At 46.3% G+C, this 21,335-nt stretch overlaps 3 protein-coding genes across 3 annotated transcripts; 2 read left to right on the top strand and 1 right to left on the bottom strand.

Moving 5' to 3' along the window:
• Positions 1 to 585: 585 nt before the first annotated feature.
• On the top strand, positions 586 to 2,133 carry LOC128304298 (protein Aster-B-like). The gene has a single exon (XM_053041466.1). It carries the CDS (start codon positions 834 to 836, stop codon positions 1,938 to 1,940), a length of 1,107 nt encoding a protein of 368 aa, XP_052897426.1. The 5' UTR covers positions 586 to 833; the 3' UTR covers positions 1,941 to 2,133.
• Positions 2,116 to 6,110, bottom strand: LOC128304288 (symplekin). Its single transcript, XM_053041454.1, has 4 exons — positions 5,923 to 6,110; positions 3,227 to 5,852; positions 2,422 to 3,164; positions 2,116 to 2,328 (listed from the first exon to the last, which is right to left on the bottom strand). Exons 1-4 carry the CDS (start codon positions 6,007 to 6,009, stop codon positions 2,215 to 2,217), a joined length of 3,570 nt encoding a protein of 1,189 aa, XP_052897414.1. The 5' UTR covers positions 6,010 to 6,110; the 3' UTR covers positions 2,116 to 2,214.
• Positions 6,111 to 6,485: 375 nt separating this feature from the next.
• LOC128309759 (probable serine/threonine-protein kinase kinX) lies at positions 6,486 to 11,024 on the top strand. The gene is made up of 4 exons (XM_053046222.1): positions 6,486 to 6,553; positions 6,674 to 7,223; positions 8,344 to 9,448; positions 9,531 to 11,024. The coding sequence occupies exons 2-4, from the start codon at positions 7,128 to 7,130 to the stop codon at positions 9,593 to 9,595; spliced, it is 1,266 nt and encodes a 421-aa protein (XP_052902182.1). The 5' UTR covers positions 6,486 to 6,553; positions 6,674 to 7,127; the 3' UTR covers positions 9,596 to 11,024.
• The last annotated feature ends 10,311 nt before the right edge of the window (positions 11,025 to 21,335 follow it).

Here is a 21,335-nt window from a genome sequence, read left to right as displayed (position 1 = left end):
CCAGTTCTTCTTGGCCCCGGGCTGTTCTCGTTCAACACCAAATGCCATCGTAAAGTACTCTGCTTACAAATCACCACCCGAAAACGGTTAGAGTGCTGGCGGCATACACCACCATGGCTCAACACTTGTGGCAAAAGAGCACTGCCGGGCATATCAGTTTTGTAGTCCACAGTACGAACGATTCCCCATTCTAAGGGCCTACAGATTTCGGTGCTTGATAGCTGAAGATACGTTTAAAGGTAATAGAGCTTCACATCTAACCCTAGGTTGTTACCTTTAACTGATGCTGTGCTTCACGAACGGGCTGTGACCACAGCCAGCAAGAGGTCAAAGACGAATCATGAACTCCGGCAAGCAGGTACTTTGACTTCGTCACATTAATCCTCAACCCAACCCGAAATCCTTCTTCTCTATGTTGCGGTAGGTATTATGCTTTCGTTCAATTCCACATTAGCGTATTCTGCATATGCTATCTTAAAAATCCCAACCCGTGTTTTCCCTTCACAACAGTTTGCAAACACAACCCAGGGATATAACAAACCAAAATGTCAAAAATTGCCCCTCACGCACACACAGCAACAGCAGCTGTCAGTGCACGCGTCGAAACAGATGACACAAAACAATGTTATCAAATTCGAGAGCACTTTTTTCCTGTCGATAATCGCTCTTGAATCATCGGACCTTTTCAATGCTATCGATCACAATCGGTCATTTCGTACATCGAAAGTAAAACGGACCGTTCCAGCGAAAGACCACCGGATTGGTGAGAGGAGTGAAGTCATTTGCTAGTGGATTATCCAGCGAAAAGCAAAGTAAGCTGCAAACGAACGACAATGGTTTCATCGCCTGCGGAACGATTGGCCACGGATTCATCCGACACTACGGATGGGGAACCGGAAAAGACAGAACCACCAAACACGGCCGAATGTGATTCGCTGCACAGTGGCCGCCAGCTCGTACACACCATCCTGCCAATCAATGTGGACGTGCTGTTTGAGCTGCTGTTTTCCCGCTCCAAGTTCCTGATGGAGTTTCACGAGGTGCGCAAAACGACCGACATGGTACCGGGCGAGTGGAAACTAAACAAGGACGGTCTGAAGGAGCGTGTGGTGACGCTTACTATAGCCATTACGCAAACGATCGGACCGAAAAATGCTCACGTCACCGAGACGCAGGTGATGCGCAAATGTTCCCTGCCCGGTCAGCTGTACGCGATCGATGTGACCGCGGTGCAGGGCGGTATTCCGTACGCGGACAGTTTCTACGTAACGCAGCACTACTGTATGTCACGCACGGTCGACAACCATACGGTGTTTTCGGTACACGCGCAGGTCCACTATCGGAAGTCGATCTTTGGCTTTGTGAAGGGATTCATCGAGAAGAACACCTGGGTAGGATTGGAAGATTTCTACACCTCGTTGTTGCGGAATCTGCAAAGCGAGTACTGCATTCCACCGGCCAAGAGTAAGGGTAGACGTACGCGCCGCAGCGTACACACCCAAAACAAGGTGATTGAGGAAACGATCATCATAGCGGATCATACCAAAGTGAAACCGATTCGGGTACCGACGGCAACGGTTGGCGGAGTGCCACGGAAAGCGTCGAAATCCGGCTACCGGTGGTTGGTTGCCATCATGCTGCTCATACTGATCGTGGTCAACACAACACTCTACACAAAGCTGCTACAGATGGAAGATATGGAGCGGATGTCACGGTTAGACAACAGCGAGGAGCTGGACTCGCTGCTGCTTGCCAAGAGTGTCCGTACGCGCAACGATTGGTTGACGATCTTCCAGCAGCAGGAGTCTCGGTACAACGATGAAATGCTCGAATGGCAGAAGGTCCTGTCGACGGTGACGGAAATGCTGAACAAGGCCAGCGTGCTGTGCACGAAGTTGTGCCGGATGCCGGACAATGGTACCAGTGCCGGGGGTGGATAGAGCACGACGTGCGTCGGTTAATGATAACGTTCTGGTTCCTTGTTAGTATTATACTTTTATTCCGATTTCCCTATTCTCTTTCTCCCGTGCCGATGTTAGGCGATCGGCTTTTCCTGGGGGCAAAGCATGTACCATAGATGATGCGTTGTACACTTTTAATGTAAAATATACATTTATTTTTGTGAACATTGACTATTTCTGAGAACGGTTTTCTGATTTCTAACTGTTTAAAGATGGTTGAGAAACGTGGCTATTTGGTCGGGAATTTGCTCATTTACTCTTTGCCTTGTGGTGCTGTTGTCGGGGTAACCGGAGGATCGGCATCTTTTTCAAGCTTTATTTTTACTGGTAAGTGCGAGGACATCGGTGCATCTTCGCTGTAGTTGCCCTGTGGGAAGAAAATGTAGAATTAAATGCTAATATTCTTGGTAATACTTGAGGAATTCCGTCAGGAGCAGAGCACATGTGCTCTTCAACGTACCACAACTTGAAGGTCGGACGATTCTGTCGTAGAGTACGGTGATATGCCGAGTAGCACATCCATCACCTGTTGCGACACGTGCCCAATCTGGTGCTCCATAATTTCGCGCGCATGTTCCAGCATTGGTTCGCGAAACTCGGGACAAATCGTGATAGCGTCCTGTAACTGCTGGGCAGGCAATTGTATCAGTATACCCAGGCTTTGCGGTGTTAGCCGCTGGGCACACTTGAGAAAACCGTCCCAAACTACCTTCTGCTTCCAGACCTGCTTCAGTATGAGTCGCTGCAACAAATTCGTCACGAATCCGGACAGCCGGGGATGAAGCGTTAGCGATTGTATGACCGTACGCATGAGTAATGTTGGTAGGGGTGCAATTTCTACTAGCTGCTGCATAACACTTCCGAGCACATCCTGTGTGTACACTTCCTTCTCGGCCAAACATAGGGAGGTTGCCTTTACGATGAACTTTAGCTCCACCTTGCTCGTTTCGATCGTGTGCAGTGCTACAAGCAACTCGACCGGATTCAGTGGCAGTTCAGCTGTGCCGTATTCGACACCGATTCCTAGCAGCCGGTTAAACACTTCCTTCACAACGCCCGGGTTCAGTTTGATGAGTTTGGGCAGTGCGTTAAGGATTTCCTTCTTCGTCAAGCCATTTATAACCGGTATAAGCAATCGCACATCGGACACCTTCGTTTGGTGCAGTGTCCGGACACGATCTACAAGATCCGCGGATGGAAGGGCTGCAAAAGGAAAATAACAGCCATTAATATATTATACATTTGAAGGAAAATCTCTTCCTTACATTTCTCCGTGAGTATGTAGATAATGCGTATAATGATTGTTTCCGAACCCTTGGGACATTGTTCGATCAGTCGCAACAGTTGTTCACTTTCGGAACCAATCTTCCGTATCGGGCCTTCGATCGCCCGTATCACGGCACGCTTCATCTCCGACGTGGCCTTAATGTAAACCTCCGAGAAGCGCATCAGCAACGTTTGATCATAGACCATAACTTCCAAAAACAGCCCGAGACAAACTTTGGCCAACTCTTCCGTCCACGTGCGTGGATGTTCCGCCCGTCCGTACTCCTGCGCGAACATCGATTCGGTTGGATTCTCATGCTCCAGGTACGCCAACCAAGCGAGTGCGCTCTGCTCGATCTGCTCCGTCATAATGCGATGGACGGCAAACACGTTCATCACGTACTCGATCGCTTTCTCGCGTATCGTTCCATTTTCGTAGTACGCATACTTGAGCAGAATGTCCAAATACTGCCGTTCCCTTGGTGGCCGACGGATGAGCAAATCCTTCACGATCTGCATTCCACAGTCGGCCAGCTCTTCTAGCTCGCACATGCGCACCAGCATGTCGATCAGTTCTTGCGGAAGCATGGGAGCCTCCAGATAGAGCCGCTTCAGCAGTGATTCTTTCGGGCGGAACGTTTCCTTCGGACGATCGATTATGTTCGTGACGAGTCGCACGAGCAGTTGCGTGTACGGATACTGTGGTCCATTGTCGTGCTTGACGTGCGTATACCGGGTAAAACCCTGCATGAGGCCGTACTCCTCAAAGATCCACGAAAATGCCAGTTCGATTCGCTTGGGCAAATCCTCCAGAATGTGCTCCATGATCACGTCCCGCACGGGATTAACAAATGACGACCCGAACGCCGTAATTATACGATGCCGCTGGGTACTAACCCCGCCGACCAGGGCCTGTCGTTCCGCTTTCAGTATTCGCACCACGGCATCGATGAGGAACGTTTCCTTGGTGGCTTTTGGGAGGGGTTTTGTAATTTCCTGCAATTTCAACATTTTTATGCGCTGTCGTTGCTTCGGTTCACCACCGGTACCCGCCGCACCACCCTTGACGCGTTCCAGTGTCTCTCGGAGTTTACGTGTTGCTTCCAGCTTTTTGCGATCTTCCTCGGAGAGTGCATCATCGTCGTCGTCCTCGTCACCCGCACCTTCTGGCAGATCTTCATCCGCCTGATCGCCGGTGGTCGGTGTCGAGGATCGTTCCGCAGATGGGCCGCCAAGTTTTCGTTTGCCCGAAAGGATAATACTCTTCTCTTCCTCATCGCTGATGCGTACCTTCATCGGTGGATCTTTCGTGAAGGCGTTCGCACCGGGACCGACCTTTACCTCGCTCATTTGGACGGCTAAAATTTGCGCGATCTTTTGAATGTATTGCTCCACCGAAAGCACCGCCGTGGGTTTCGCGTTTTGCAGCATTTGTTCCGTGAGTTTGTCCATGTTGGTAATCACCAGCTGTGAGACCAGATCCAAACTTTGAAGCACCTCATCAAGAAACTGCTCGTTCTGTTTGTTGGAACGGTTTTTCTGTTCGTTCAACTCGTCGTAGTCGATCTCCATGGTACGCGGTGGATCGCGCATCTCACCGTCGTCCTTGTCCTTTTTCATCTGCCCGTCCAATTTGACACGCTTCGCTGCCAGCTGGGAAGCCATCGAGTTTTCCAGTGCCCGTTTCGCACGTCGCTGTTGTTCCTTTTTGTCCATCTTCGGAATGGCACGCGTTATCTCACCGTTCGATGCACCTAGATCGACCAGTATCTGGGCCATCGTTGCCTGATGCTCAAAACTGGCCGGATGTTTGAGCAGGTTCAGAAACTGCATCTTCAAGTTCTTGCGCACCGAGCTAACCTGCGAGTTGGTCAGCGTTGGGGGTAAGTTCGAATGGAGGTGCTTGAGCGCCTCGACCACACGCGTCATCTTGGATGGACGCAGCTTCGCAATGGTGCACAGCGCACCAGTACAGGCAATCAGATTAACCGAGGAAATGTGTGACGCAGCGTGAAACGTCATCAGTACATCGAAAATCCTGGTCGATTCATCTTCCAGCTTGCGCCGGCGGATCTGCTTCATCGTGAGCGGTACATCGGCGAGCGAGAAATCGTTCGGGCGCTTGATACTATCCTCGTCCGGATAGGTTTGCAGTATCACCACACCCTCGAGAAACTTGATCGCATTCGTCCGTATGCCATCGTTATCATCATCGATCTTGTCCAGGATGTAGGACTTTATCAGAACCATTTTTGTCCACGCTTGTTCCACCTCCTCGGATATATCGTCCAGCTGGCAGAACCACTGAATCGCCAACCGGTAGATTGAACCACAGCCTTGAATAACGCGTTTCGTCACGATGGGAGCTAGGTCTCGCAACAGTGTGAACAACGTGTCAACCACCTTCGGAAGTGTGGCGATGTGCTGCTTGCAGACTTCCTCGATGAAACCGGCAATCGCTTTCCGCACATCGGCGGCCTTATCATGAGCGAGCACCAGTACCTCGTCGAGGAATTCGTGCAACAACTCCACATCCGTGTGCAGCAAAAGTTCCTGTACTTTTGCAATGATTTCACACTTCTGTGGGACGGTTGCCGTTTGCGTTCCATCCAGTGCTTCGACGATCTAGACAGTGGAAATGTATAACACGTAATTATCCACATCCTAACCGTTTTCATGCATGTGCTGCAGTTACCTTCGTTCTTGCGTTGGCTATCTTTTCATCGGTAAACAGCATAGCAGCTTCGCTGAAGCTGGACGAGCCGCGCAGTAGGTTCTCCATGGTGGAAAGAGACCTGTACGCCCGTACCTTTCTTCAGTAATTTTTACTAAGCGCACTGTTAACTTCCGCGAGCTGAATCGTTATCTGTAGGATATGCCTTAAATATAGCTACAATTTTAACTGAATATGCGCTTCCCGTTTGGGGTTCGTCCTTTCATACAAAAAAACGAAAACAATTTCCCGCTTGTCAAGCGGCAAAATGAAGCGTTACTGTCAAAACGGGAAAACGCGTTGCCGGCAAACGAAGCGTTACCGGTTTCGGTTCCGTTGGGAAGTGAGGAATTTTTCTTGCGTAATGTTGAACGTTTATTGCAGTGAATGTTTATGCGTATTTAGAATGCTCATAACAGTATATTTTCCAGGCCATTCTGTGTAGTTCTCGAAGGCATAATTTGAATCTCTCGCGGAAACTTCCCTACCCCCCGGCAAACAGAGAGCTGCTGTCAGTTTGACATTTAATTTTTTTATCGAATCATACCAAATCAGACGCTCTTGGATAGATCACGTCCGTACAAGTTTTGCGCTAAATTCCAGCAGATTCAAGGTAATTTGCACATTTTAACTAATTTCACAACACCCTCCGCGCAGCTACGTACCAGGGGCATGAGGATTTCGCATGAAGCACTTTAGTAATGTGTTCTTTTTTCCCCCAACGTTTTCGCAGTAAAATCTCGTGGTGAAAAGCAAACACAAAAGTCATCGAGAGTGCAGTACCTTTTCGCATTGTTCGCTTCCGTGTAAAACCGGCGGGCTTTTCACTGTTGAATTGGTATCGAGGAAAGCCTATTGCCTTCGGGGGTACGACCGCTAGTTCGTGGAAAACCAAGCAAGCGTGCGGCATTGTGGCGCAAATTTGATTCGCGAAGCTTGGTGCGGTGACGAAGACACGACACGACACAGAGGTGCCGTGTATATAGCCATTGTTTGTGTGTGTGTGTGCGTGTGTGTGGCGTTAGCTTATACCGCTCTTGACTGCGTGCCCGATACCTCGACTGTTTCGAAGCGGTTGGTTAGCAGAAAATCAAGGCATTCTCCGTTTTGTGCGGCGCACGAGTTACAGCAACGAAGGTTTAGCTGCAGAAGACGTGGGAAGGACAGAGAATAGTCGAAGGGTGAAAATGTCGGAATCAAACGCGGACCCAGCAGCGTTGGTTGACAACGACAAGCCGGTTGAGGATGTTGAGAAGCAGCAGACCACAGACGTGGGTACGCCGGTAAGTATTAGGTGGATGGTATTGAAATTGTGGGTAGGCTTATGTTCACAATCTCGCGTCAGTACGATGGTTGCATGGTAACGATAAGATGAAAAACGTTTGTGTGCATGTCCTATTTCGATGAACTCTAAACAATAGCATTAAGTCTCGGTGCTGTATTTGCGAGTGCAAATTAAATGTCCTCATTTTATATTGACCGGTGCTGCTTCGCAAGTTTTAAAAGAAGAATTTCATGTTGGGCCGATGTAGATTTACGACGAAATGGTGCGTGCGTCAAAGCCTACTTAAATTGAAGTTGCATTTAATCATGGCCAACCTTGATCGTGAGTTGTTTCTCTAGCGAGCTGTGTCGAGTGCCAATGTAGTGGTATGTTTACCTAAAATGTAATCGCCTCTTTCTGGTAATTATTACGTATGTTGCGATGGTCGAAACGATTCGTTGCGTGCTTGCTGGTTTATACGTGCGAGGGTGGAATCAGATACATGATACGATGCATTTACGATAGTTCACTTGCTATTGTGTGTGAACATTTAATAGCATAATAGATACGGAATTGTCTGGTCTGTTTGTGAAATGAATCCTTCATTCCATTCTCTGCGATGCTGGGGAGCACAGAATCAAAAGCATTTAGCACACACGAAATTCTAACCGGCGATTGAAATTCATCTCCGTTCGCTTGTCGTCATGCATTTTGGATGCACATACGACATCGTTGGCTATCACTAACACCAGCGCATGCGCGATGTTTTGTTTTGCTTGTACAGACGATTGGAGGCGGGAAAATAGTTTCTGCTTCACGGAAACGCATTTCGAAGCGTAGCGACGTTCTCAAACGTTTCTTGGAAACAAACGTAGGGTTTTGAAAAAGGGCGGCAATTCGGTGCGCGAAAAAAAAAAAATACCAGACATACCGTATAGGTGAAGAGGTTAGTTAAATTTGGAGTACATTAATTTGCAACTTACATACTTTTCCACAAATTTTGACACAATTAGATAATAGTTTTTCGGATAGATTTTTGTTAATTTCTTCAAACCATTCACCATTGGGAAAAAAGTTTATTACGCATATGTTTTTGACAGTGGAGCAGTAGAAACTTATGTTATTTTTACTAATTGCAGAAAAAAGGCACACCAAAACGAAAAGCAGTGGACGCATTTAAAAAGGAAAGTGAAGAACTTCTGAAAACGCTAGGCGTTTCGATGGACATGGAAGACGGGCGACGACGAACCCGTTCCAGCGCACGTGGCACTACACCGACTACCACACCTGCTACCCCACCGACAAAGCGAGCACGAGGAGCTGCCACTCCGAAGCCGGCAGAAGATTCTAAATCTCCGACCGCCGCAACCACGCCAAAAAAACGTGGTGGTTTGCAAGGCAAACGATTGTTGGTACTAATGGACCCCACTTTGCCGAAAGAATATTCTGAGGCAGCATCTGCCGTTGGGAAGGAAGACGACGCTGGGAAGGAAGACGACGCTGGAAAGGAAGACGACGATGAGAAAACTACGCAATCCGATGCCACAGACTCTAAGGAGACGACGGACGATAAGAATGAGAAGGTAAAAGAAAACGACCTTAAGGAGGAAGACACTGCCAAAGAGGAGGAGGTACTGTCTGACAAGAAAGAGGACGTTAAGGTTACTGAAGATGATGCGGATATGGCTAGTGCAACTGAACCGACAGAAGATGCTATTTCGAAGGAAGAAGAACCAGACAAAGAGCAAGTGAACGATTGTGTTCCCGCAAAAGTAGAGGAAGAGACAACAACAGATATAGCACCAAATAAGGAATCTTCGGAAGAGAAGAAAACCGAAGAACCAATGGAAACTGACGAAGTGCAGGATGAAAAAAATGAAGAAGTTCGTTTGGAAAATCAAACTGTTGAAAAGAAATCGGACGATACTAAAAAGGAGGAAGTAGTAGTTGATGCCGTTTGTGAAAGCAATGGAAGCAATACGAACACCACACCGGAAAAGTCTGCAGAACCGGAAGTAGTTCAGGCGAATGCAGGGGAGAAGAAATATCTGGAAAACGACAAGCAACCAGATACTACAGCTCCTGTTAAAGAAGATTCAACCGTTGTAGAGCCAGCTGCGGCTGCTGAGGAAACAAAAGTGGATGAAAATAACAGCACTGCTGCTCAGAAGGACAAAGATATCGCACCGGTGAATAATGTAACGGATGCTAAGGTTGTGGAAAAAGTCGTCTCACCTATTGAAGGTAAGTGTAACGGAATTAGTACAATGAAAAATTGTTGAATCATCGTATACTTATGGTACTTTTTTTTTCTTATAATTTGCAGTTGAAACAAAGATTGTGGCAAGTGAAGTAACGACCACTATAGAGCCATCGCCAACACCCGAATAATCCGAATTCAAGTAGATGTTTTTATTTGGAGTGGTAGATAGCGTATCGTTAACCGTTTGTTTTTACATTGAACTGCTACTGCAAGTAATGTTTTGCACAGGGCACCCATACGGTCAGGATGGGTCAGGATGATGTGTGATGTGAGCACAGGGACAGGAAATGATGTTATCTGGTTGGTAGAATTAGGCAACAAGGGTAGCTTATCATCCCGGATATAGTAGCAGTTCAAATTTGAAGGATTTCTCATTGTTTTCACAATTAATTTCATATTTCTTTACCTAGCGCACGCATCGGGTTTGCGTGTGCCTTATTCTAGAGTTACTATCGTATTCCTTTTGTTGAAATATAATTAAAAAAAAAACAATTGACCGATAATAACTAGAGTTTCCCATGGGGGAGGCAAGTAGCAAGCATTTCATCTGAACATTGGGATTGCGTTGTGTGCGAGTTTACGGCAAGGTATTGTCCAGTTCAGGATAAGACGATGTGTGCAAACAAAATGAAACTATCACTGTTAGGTATTGCCATCGTAGGTTAGTGTTAAGGTTCATTGAACTTTTCTCCCCCCAAAAAATTCGACCATAATGATGAAGCGCACCGGAAGTTGTCCATGAAGTTGGAACAATACACAAAAGCTCTACAGGGTAGTAGAAGTACTATAATAGATATAGCAGTTGTTAGCTGAAAGGTTGAAATGAAGGTCGAGCGTTTGGTAATTTTGAAAACATGATACTACAACAAGCAATGAAGTAGGTGAACCAATAGGGATAACTTGTGTGGTAGTAGGACATTTCAAGATGGTTATCCTGTTACTATTTTGACATTTTCATATTTGCCAAGTTACATTTGCTCCTTTTATGTTTTAGTAACGACTGTACACCGTACAATTTTTACCACCGTGTAAAGGGTGAAAGGAACTTTATTACAACAAAGGAATATGTCAAATACGACCAACAAAAGGACGAGCAGTAGGGAACACTGCTCTTAATTGAGGAAGTCTTCGGAAAATGTACATTTCAGCCTGTAGAAGATGATTTTCAAGAGTTAATAATATTTACATGTCGAATTAACAGAAGAAAAAAAACTTTTAACCCTATAAGCAGGAATTCTCCCGCGAGGAACCCCACTTATATACACAACTGTTCCCTTAGAGCAAACAAACAAACCGGATAACTACATATATGGTTATGTAAAAAATAACTCGTCGCGCACACTCGACGAAGCAAAGGTACAAAGCGTAGGCGATTTTTTAAACATCAAATTTATACACAATCAATCGATAATATTTAGATCGAAGCGGCGGTACAATGCGCGTATATACGTATTGAGCGACAACAATCTCAGCGAAACGAAGAGATAAAGAGAGGTACGCAGCGTCCAGAAGGCAGAGAGTTTAGCCGATCTTTTTTCTATTAAAATGTTTGTCGTATTAAAACGGTTGGATTTTGTTTCATTGTAGAATAATCGAGTTCCGAAACAGTGAGGTTAGTGTGATACGAAATGGTATAGCGACGGAAAATTTGAGAAGACTACTTAGTAGAGATATCAAACACACACGGTGGCGAGGATGTGCTTGATACATCTGAAAGAAGATCCATAAGGTTTCGTCATGAAATAGGTCCGCAAATTAAACCAACTTTCAGATTTATATGAGTACCGACTTCATATGAATGTTTCAGTCGTCAAGATAGCTTTACTTGAAGAACTTTTTGGATTGATGAATCTTTAAAATAGAAATGAAGGCCAAAGAAGAGAAGAATGTGAAAAGAAGTCCTCTCGTTTAAGACTGCGACCAACAGTGGTTCGTCTCATCTTCACATTGTCATCATTATTATCGTTATGTGAGGATGGTTAGTACCAGTCCGGTAGATGAATCTGCTATACACAAACACCGCATTGTTTCCAGATTGTGTGTCCCACTTCACACAATCCCACTAAGTTGTCATGAACCGATTGCCGATTAAATGCGCAGAATTGCACTGAAAAATTACCAATTTTGACTGGAAAAAGGCACCCCTTCAAGGGTTGGTGGTTGGCTCACAGCCCTTCAAGAGTGAGCTACATTTACAACCGAAAAATGTCACGGGTTCGCGCACGGGGGAAAAAGTACACGCTGCAAAACAAAAGGGTCTAACCAGCGCCGTCCCGAAGTGCCGGAGGACCACTTTCGGAACGGGTTTATCAGTCGCGGTGGTAAGGTTACGTTCTGCTGTTACTGCACACGCGTACGGGGAAATGTCAGCCAATTCCATGCGATCCATCATCATGGGCCGAGCGCGAGCGCGAACGTTCCATTGTTTTATGTTGCGTTTTGTTTCATGACCTATGGCAAAAAGTGGATCATCGTGGACCCGACCCGACGATTTGCTTCCTTTTTTTTCTTCTTACTTCTTTGCCGTAACGACGACAAGGCGGTACGAATTGCAAAGTGCGCGTTGCCAAAAAAGCACACACAAAAACAAACGACCAGGAGGAACCCGAAAGGTGGGAAAATGTGTATTTCACGGTTCGAAAATGGACCGCATAACACACCGGCCAAAGCGGGGGGGGGGGGGGGGGGGGGGGGGGGGAATCAGTAACCGTGGCCGCAATATCTGCAGCGAAATCAGCAGGGGCGCTATAACTGTCGAGACGTCATGAAACAGTCTTCAAACGTGTGGCGTTGTTGAACACTCATCGAGTGGTGTCTATGTGGTTGTCCCCCAAAAAATAACGAGACCTTGGAAACTGGCTCAGCTCCAGATGCTTCGGAGTAGCTTTAATGTACAGAATTGTAAACAATAAAGCAAAAAAAAAAAGCAGGCAAATAAAGTGAGTGTAGTGTGTGATCTTGCGGGGATTGATCGCACTGGGAAGGACAACAACCAATGGTCGTGAAGGGGTCGCGAAGATGCTGTTGCTGTCGCTCGGCTAAAACGGTAGGAAAATGTCTGGCTGCCTCTTATGTGGAGGTTCCTGCGTACACACAACTCCACGTCCCGAAGAGACCAGTTTTAAGATCGGTCCGGTATGACGCAATCGTAAATAATCATCATCCTTTGGATGTGTTTGCGGGGACGATCTTTTTCTCGCCCCCTTTGGCTTCTCCGTGGCGTCCGCCAATCCCGTTCGTTTGCCCCTGCGGGCTTCTTACGCTCACGAGGAATCGCGCGCATCGTGGGGTATCGAAACGGGATAAACACGTGGGATGAATTACTGCTAGCGATCACCAACCACCAGAGATGTGTGACCGGTGCCAATACCTGGCCAGCCCATACCGGCCGGGAGAATTGCATCACACACATCAGAGTTTGGGGTTACAGAGGACTGAAATTCTTCGCACTATCATCGGTTTCCACCTTTCACATCGTTTGAGAGGTATTGCTTGTGTGTTTTTTTTTGAGGACGTCTGCCATAACGTCCGTCCACAGTAGTCAACAAGGGATGGAGGGGTAACATGTACTGTCCCCAGTGTGTGACGAGTGTTTTAGGGGGTTAGATGTATGATTTTTTCTTGTTCAATTTCGTCCCCGTTTCGTTTGTGTGTGCCGTTCGATTCAAATTGCAATGATTGGAAGGGGATGATAGTTGTGGAAAGACGGAAGCGGTTTTGTGGTGAAGTGTGCGTACATGAGCGTGGGTTACTCACAACGAGAGGGCAAAGGTTAAATTGGATACACCTGTGGCTGGTGGTATCGGACGGGTTGATCACTGTGGCTATCCGGAATGGCTTGATCGGTATCGGGTTGCCTGAGTTTACTATCACTTTCTACCCGTGACCCACGGGCAAGCGATTAAAAATAAAACTCCACTACATGAAGTGGAGGGAATTGTGATAATAAAGGATGCTACAGTATATTGATTGGTGAATGTTCGGGATGCGAAAATAAAAATTCGTATTTTATTACTCAAGTGGTAAGTGATGCCACCATTGTCATCTCGAGAAAGTGGGCGAGATCCGCACAACCGGGTTGCCACGCGTTCGAAGCAAGTTATTTGTATATAAACATTAAATATTTTTTACAATTCTAAAAGCAAACTGCTTCGTTTAACAGTAAAGGATATAAATTTTTAAAATGAATACCAAATGTCTCTTCTTATTGTATCTTCCATAGAAGCGACAGCGGTAGGGACAGTTAAAACAAGCTAGCAATTAACATGAGCAACAACATTACAAGACAGAGCGTCTTCCACAACGGTCTCCATCCCAATTACGCCGGCCGAACTGGTGACCGGATCGTGCTACACAAATTTTGCCTGGGAAATGGTACGCCGGAAAGTACACAATTGGCCGGGCGCCTCTGTTGCGGACGACGCTATGTAATGATTAACCCCTCACCGAGCGCACGACCTCGAGGTATTTTTTTCTTTCGTTGGAGTGGGAGAAACCTGGCACCCGATCATGAACATAATTTTGCTGCCTTCCTACCCGCGTGCTGGTACTGCTCTACACCGGAGGGTCCGGCAAACTCATCGGCCAGTGATTGCACACTCCTTGCGCGGTGGTTAACAATGCGAGAAACATGAATGAAAGCACACCGTCACGTGTTATTACTTGTTACATACATATAGGGATTTTTAATGTAAGCAACTTTGTGGGTGAGTTATTGCTTTAGAATTCTTCACTTTCAATTGGGGGAAATTGGAAAAAGAAGGTTGTACGTGGTGTTCACTTTTCTTTTCAGGTTATCTACGACTGTCGTTATTTATTGAACTCCCCTACAGACCTAGTTCTACGATATAGCGAAATCCAGTTGAGATCCAGATGCGATTTCCACCGGCTATGTGTTGTTGGGTCGTGTACTTTATCGGTTGTACGAATTCCTCATTGATCCCATCGTTGACTCTAGTTGATCTCACCATCTGAAGTATCAGGCTCAAGCTATGCTTTTTGATTATTCTTTGTCTGTAGCTCTCGGCACTGAGACAGATCTCTCTAGAAGTCTTGATGCATTGCTTAAGAGATTTTTTGAGATGAAATAGTACAGGGTAGTATAGTTAAGGTGATAAAGTTAAGGCATTTTTGGATGCTATTCAAGTTGCAACGGGATATATAGAGGAAGTCTTGATATTTCTGATGTTGACGGAAAGAACTCTTCATACAGAATGATTTTTAATATGATCCAGAAAGCGGGAGGAATTTTTCGTGTTCATCTCAATATTTCATACTTCAATAGTCATATTTCAATAGCTCAATATTTCAGTTCCAACTTTCTCAATATAGCTCATTAACTAACTTGTTTCATTTATGCTAATGTAGATGTCTCCGTCTCTATCTCTTCGTCTCCTTCAACTTGCCCAAGTAATCTCAATTTTTCAGATATCAGTCAGATCTAGTTACCTGAGACTATCTTAACAAACAGAGCTACTTAGATGCGCACGATCTTCTAGCCTAATGTAATCCGCACAATATAGGAAGGGACTCTTCCTCTTCCTCCCAAAAGGGTTTCGAAGTTTTCGCTTCTTTGTGTGTACGGGCGCATAGCCGAGGATCACCCCTGGCCGTCGAACAGTGCGCATCACATAAGAGGGCCAACCTTAAACAGTGCCGTGTGGCTACAGATTTCGAGCATGACGATCACGATTATGGGAAGCTTGGGGGATGCTTGGGAGTGCGCATCATTGCAACGGCGGTGCACATTAAAACCCCGGTGCGCTCTATTGCGTAACGTTGTTTGTTAATGTAGAAATTAGAAATGGGCAGGAATTGAAATAACAGCGAACGATGAGCGACGTCTGGGCTGACTGGCAGATTATGAGCCTGATAGGCAGTGCTGTGACGGTACGATGATGATGGTGGGACCATTGCCATGAGGTGATTTGTTGAAGCACTAAAGACGAACGTTTTTGGGCTCTCTCGAGTGCAGCACCGGTGGCCATTGGCAATCCGAATCCGCGAGTGGGAAAGAAATAAAGATGCAATCGTCTTCGTGGCTTGCATTTGTGGTTTTTTTTCCTCCCCTTCGAGAGTGAGATCGTCGAGCTGCTGTGTAGCGGCTTACGCAGATGACTACTGTTTGACGGTGACAGTCGTTGAGTGGAACTAGCGGTCGGTAGTGATGTCGAATTCTGGAATTCTTCAAGATGTCTTTGGAACATAACAAATTATGGCCCCCAAACCGGCTTGGAGCGATGTTGGAGAACCAATGACACCGATCGGCTACCATTCTGCTGCCGAAGATGCATATGAGCGTATAGAATTTGGAAACATCAGCCTCTCGACCGTTGCGTTGTGCAATAGAAATCCCCACCGGACGGTGATCAACCGGCCGTTCGGCGGTCACAATCACAAGATACTGGGCAATGTGCTGCGGCCCACAGATCACTTGCATAATCTCCCCAACCGAAACGGGTCGTCCACCGATAGAGGGAGCTCGCACTTTTCCCATCACTTTAACTGCAAAAGGATGTGCAACGAGAGCGCATGGAAAAGCTAGCACCCCTAATGGTTTGAAGCTGGCCTAATGGCTGAAGAATGCTCCAACTCGCGCGTCCAAGTGTGTAGTATCATCATCAACACTTCGCCCGAATAGCCGCGGAATGTGGATGGTTTTGTGAGCACGCGCTCGCCTTTTTTTTTGTTTTCGTTGCTGTTATTTTTGTGCACACTACACGCGTTGTGAAAGTTCAGCCACTCTTCTTAAAGCGTCACTTTCGGTGTTGGAATTGTGCGCGCATCTTTCGCCGACGGACGGGGGCCCTCGGCTTCGCTGGGATTTTGTTTGTCTACCGAGCCTTGTCATCTTGTCCTTTCGCTCCCAAATCCTCTTCACCGTGGTGGGGAACAACCACCTGACCCATCCTGCCATCAATCATGCAGCGGTGAAACCACAAATACATCTAATGATCCGTGTCACTTAATGTGGTCAAATCTGTCTGTTTACTTACTCTCATAATCGTTCGCAAATGAGGCATCTAGCGTAATGGGGGATAGAAAAAAATAAGCGAGACCACAGACGGACAGACAGACAAACGGTGGAGATCCACTTGAATCGACGGAGGGCACACCAGAAAGACGATCACCTGCGTGGAGCTCTTGCTGAGTTGGGAGTGTGCAATAATGGTGGTTAGGTTAAGCATAACCGAATGCCGATGAGGTTGGGGTTCCCAGTCACCATGTCGAAAGGGATAGATGTCGGTCAAGGTTATGGGATCGGATGGCGATCAAAGCATGGCGTTTTGCGCAGAAACGTGTGCTTGCCTGTTCCGCTATCCGAAACGCATCCCCATTCGAGCGGTTGAAGGCTCCGGCAGGGTAATTAAGCGCGCGTACATTCGGACAGGGATTCGAGGATGGAGAATTTACGTGTCGGTTGATTACCTTACAGGGAAACGATAATGATTTGAAATGTCATCAGTGATAACGTACTAACAACGCCGGGATCTTAATCACTGATAACGTGCTATGCTTAATTTAATTAAATGTTCAGCAAACCATCTTTTACCTACAGCCAGAGACACATTTCGTACATTCTCTTTTCGAAAGCGCTTCAAAGGCATGCGCATGCAACAGTCATCATCATCATGCATCCACCACGCTTCACCATACCAGCTATGATTAATGATTGGCATGCATGAAAGGTATCTTCGCTGTGCAGCGTCGTGTGTGAGAAATATTCAATTGCATCAATTACGCGCGTTTATGTCATAAATCTGCTCGAAGTATTAAATCGATCGCGAGAGGGGGCGTATTGTTGGTAAAGTTTACAGTATTTTCTTTACTATTATTGATTTATTTTTTGTTTGATGGGTTAGATATTCAGCACTGTTTAATCAGAACATTACAGCGACCAGAAGATCTGGAGAATGTATCGATGTCTTGTGATTGGAATTTTAGCATTAAGTAGCCCATATACAAAAGAAGGAGGATATGCTGGAGAGAGCATCAATTATAGGGGCATTGTAGAGTTGAATACCGCATACCGTCCTTATTCGTAAAGGAGTAGAAGAATCATAACTGACATGCTCTTCATCATCATGGAGCAGTCGGCAGGTTCAATGGCCTCAAGGCCGTATACGATAGCATAGCCCATAGGTAAAACTTTACGACGCAACGAGTGGGCGGCTCGGTGGTGTATTTAGTGACAACGTCAGTTTTCACACGGCTGGACCGTGCCAAAATCCCATCCGGACCATTTCTCTGTACGAAGTACTGGTAGGAATAAATAAAATCAAAGAAAGCCAGTACTGATGACAGGTCTATAGACCTCTTGAGGTTATTGTGCCGATAAAGAAGCAGTAGATAATGACCATGACCAAAAGATGATGGTGGATGGAAAACTCTCGGTGGCCTTTAGCCACCACCAAGGGTCTGCGCCAAAGAGATGGGCTAACTTGTCTACTCTTCAACCTTTCGTTAGGGAAGGTCATCCGCAACTGATGACATGGACATCATTGGTTTATTGGCTCTCCTACGAAAGCGGATGCTTACCAAAGGATTGAGCAAGGGGCGGAAAATCTTCGGTTGGAGATTAACGAGACATAATCCAAATTTATGTAGATAGAGGAGAACACTTTCGAAGTCGTCCAAAATTTCACCTACCTTGGGTCAAAGGTCAGCACCGACAACAACATTGATGTTGAGATACTAATGAGGATGATGGCTACCAACTAAGCTTTTTAAAGTCTGAGGAAAATTTCTCTCCTGAAACATCTGCCGCTTCGAACAAAGCTTGGACTATATAGAAGTTATAAATTTTCCTTTATTCTCATATGCCTCTGAAACATGGGAGCCTTAGGTACGTGGAGTCCGTATGTGTGGAAGGATAATAGAGGATCGGCTACAATGATGAAGTCTATGAGCTGTACGGCAAACTTACTGTCCTACAGCTTATTAATGGGATGGGTTGATCACGTCATGAGAATGACACCGGACGACTCATCCCGTATAGGAATAAAGTTGGGATGGAGTGATAGCGTTGATGCATTAGCTAGAAAGGCCGGGACTGTATAAAGACGATGCTCGACTGTGAGCGGCTTAGAGGACTCCTGCAGCAAACTTCGGCCAAGTAAGAACGTGAGAAGCATACTTCTTGTGAAAAATCTCCCTATTAAATATATTAAATAACTTGCCAACCTCATCCAAAAATTACCCTTGTCTCGCGCTTCGCTTCGTGTAAATTTGTCGCCCAATTTTATCTAAACACATCGTAATCGTATCTAAACGTTTTAAAAAACATAGACAATAATGCTTACTTAAAATTTGCATTGCTAAAATATGCAACGCACGCTCCAAAAAAAAGTGCTCCCAGAGATAACATGCAGAAAGATAATCAAATTTGTGTGTCTATTACCAACAACACGGTGGTTGGTAATAACATAATTCATGCAAAACCCAAAAGCTTTACGTCCTCAAAATTTCATCCAGCCGCGCATGGTGAGAGAAAACGATGAACTGTCGCTGATAAATATGCGGCAACTCACACGCGCGCGCGGGGCAGCTCATTAAATGTTCACACGCGTGCGTTCCGCTACCAAACAGCGACCGGCCATTGTAGCTGGCTACCCGGCAGAGGTGCAGAGACTGGCATTTAACCAGTTTAGTGCACCAGTTTTCTTCGCCGGCGCACGTGAATGAGGGTACCGAGACAAAGAATCTTTTATTGTAGTTGCTTTAGGCTTTTCTTCGCAAACAAAACTGACGGGGCCAGTGGTGGTGATCTACTTAGCATGCGGGGTGGTTAGTACGAGGTACTAATCAATCTTAACAGCCTCGCCGTTAGCCGCGCAAGCGAACATAGGTGGGTGAAATAGTGACGAAATTAGGGAACCCGAATGTAACTCGCGTTGCAGTTTTTTGGATCGAAGCCACCGATGATACCCCGCCGATGGCGTGAGAATGTTGTTTGCAACACACACGGCGTCATGAAAGATGCAAATTTTGCAACGTTTTTCTTCTTGTCTTCCCTCCTCTTCGGTACTGTAACAAAGTACTGCGCCCTGTCCAGGGGCAGCATGATGGCAGCGAATGAAACGTACGGTGACTGTCGTTACGAAACGGAACGTATCAAATCAACTGCCCACACGTACAGGAATCGGTGAGAAACCGTTTGTGCTGTGGTGAGGGACGTACAGGAGGAAACCGGGAAAAGGGTGATCATCCCTCTCCGTCTCCGGAGAGTTTCTGCTGAGTGTCACTGGAGAATGCTAAACTGCCCCTTTGGGAGGTAAAACATCCCGGAAACGTCGCGAAACCTGGCTTATCGCACCAAACGGTTAGTTGGATGCACTTTACCGGTGCTCGTGAACGCGCCGTTGAGGAGGCTGGCCAACAAATGCACGTTGGATAACTGTTTTCGCCGCCGTTTTTTTCTTTCTCTTAATGGCCGACAAGCGACGGTGCCCTAGTGGTCGAAGTAGTACCATTAGAGAGTGTGCATTATCGTACGTACTAATCCACTCGGTGGTTGGCGTTGTGATGGGATTGCTCCCTTAGTGGTTTATTGCTGGTGTTAAGGAAAATTCGGTATGCTACCGTTAAATTGAACCACACACACAATTGGCGTGGTGACTGAGCACTCAGCGTACAAAAGGAGCAACGAGATTGAAACTTCAAGGAGAGTTGGAACCGAATTATGACATTAGCGAACAATACAGAAGAAACAAACCTTATTAAGCACGTTGGAGGAAGTGTTGCTCAGAACATAATTGCTACCTTAAAACCGTTCTCCTTTTGCAATACAGGGCCCGGGCCGTTTGTTTGTTTGTTTGTTGCTTAAATGTTGCAACGCGCGCAGGAAATGGCCAGTGAGGTGAGCAACAACAAACATGACAAAGCTCTCACAAACGCCACCGGAACGAAGATCGGTCACACACACAGACACACACACACACACGCACACATTTGCTGTGGGTATGTGTTTGTGTGTGTCACATATTAATCGTGCGCGCCAAGACGCGGTTCCATTCTCGGTCCCCGAGATCGGTTGCGTTGATCGCGTGACGATCGAAAGACTCGTGCGCAACAGCAAGCGACGAACCCCGCGCACCACACGAGATTGGACTGTGTCACGTTTTTTTTTGTGTGCCACTCGGTTACGGTTGGGTGTGGGGTGAGGATGCAAATGTTAGATAGATCGTACTGCTTCGTCGACCCTTCACCCCATCACCAACCCCCACCCAGCCATCTGTTGTAAAGGTTAAAGTTTGAAATTTTCCAGGAAAGATGCTTTCTTTTGGATGGAAAGCCGTTCCACTAAACTAAACCGGTTTGAAGCTACGGTACTGAGATTTCGGTTTCATGCTCCCTTCACCTTCAGATGGTAGGTAATCGTGTGATTTTTTTTTTGCTTTCATCCTCAAACCCCCTTTCCCCTCCCCGAAACAGACGATCTGTTCCATGACCTTACCGGTCAATCGATCAGTCGAAATGCATTATTATACCGGCGCAAGAGTTGGTTCGGCGTGCTGCAGAACGCTACAATGCCGGATCGCTGCTCATTACATTCATTTGGTCGTAAATTAATTGAAAAAAAAGAAACATAAACGTCACGAAAATGCGCGAACTCGCACTTCGCTTTGCGCACTAATGGGAAGCTGCGGTGAGCTTCCTTCCGGTAAGCGGTTTGTTTTGTTTCCGGATCGACCGTGTGTGTGTGTGGGTCTTGGATAAAATCATCTCCATCGATCCATTGCGAAGGGTGCGAAAAGTATTGCTGTAGCAAACAAAGCAAACAAACAAAAAAAAAGCGTACCGATCGAGTCAATTAAATAATCAAACATAAGAATGAGTATCTGCAAAACTCCGCTCATCTCCCCTGAA

The sequence above is a fragment of the Anopheles moucheti genome, chromosome 2 (assembly GCF_943734755.1).
Source record: "Anopheles moucheti chromosome 2, idAnoMoucSN_F20_07, whole genome shotgun sequence".
NCBI classification, from domain to species: Eukaryota; Metazoa; Arthropoda; class Insecta; order Diptera; family Culicidae; genus Anopheles; species Anopheles moucheti.
The sequence above is the reverse complement of the archived record's forward strand: the minus strand, read 5'-3'. Positions and strand labels throughout refer to the sequence as shown.

What these genes read in the sequence shown, in the direction of transcription:
- LOC128304288 (XM_053041454.1), bottom strand. Translation starts at nt 6,009, where the DNA reads ATGGAGAACCTACTGCGCGGCTCGTCCAGCTTCAGCGAAGCTGCTATG. An exon ending in CTACATACTCACGGAGAAAT is followed by an intron (nt 3,165 to 3,226) that starts GTAAGGAAGAGA and finishes TTCCTTTTGCAG; the next exon opens with CCCTTCCATCCGCGGATCTT. An exon ending in CGTCCGACCTTCAAGTTGTG is followed by an intron (nt 2,329 to 2,421) that starts GTACGTTGAAGA and finishes TTCTTCCCACAG; the next exon opens with GGCAACTACAGCGAAGATGC.
- LOC128304298 (XM_053041466.1), top strand. Translation starts at nt 834, where the DNA reads ATGGTTTCATCGCCTGCGGAACGATTGGCCACGGATTCATCCGACACT.
- LOC128309759 (XM_053046222.1), top strand. Translation starts at nt 7,128, where the DNA reads ATGTCGGAATCAAACGCGGACCCAGCAGCGTTGGTTGACAACGACAAG. An exon ending in CCACAGACGTGGGTACGCCG is followed by an intron (nt 7,224 to 8,343) that starts GTAAGTATTAGG and finishes TACTAATTGCAG; the next exon opens with AAAAAAGGCACACCAAAACG. An exon ending in AGTCGTCTCACCTATTGAAG is followed by an intron (nt 9,449 to 9,530) that starts GTAAGTGTAACG and finishes TATAATTTGCAG; the next exon opens with TTGAAACAAAGATTGTGGCA.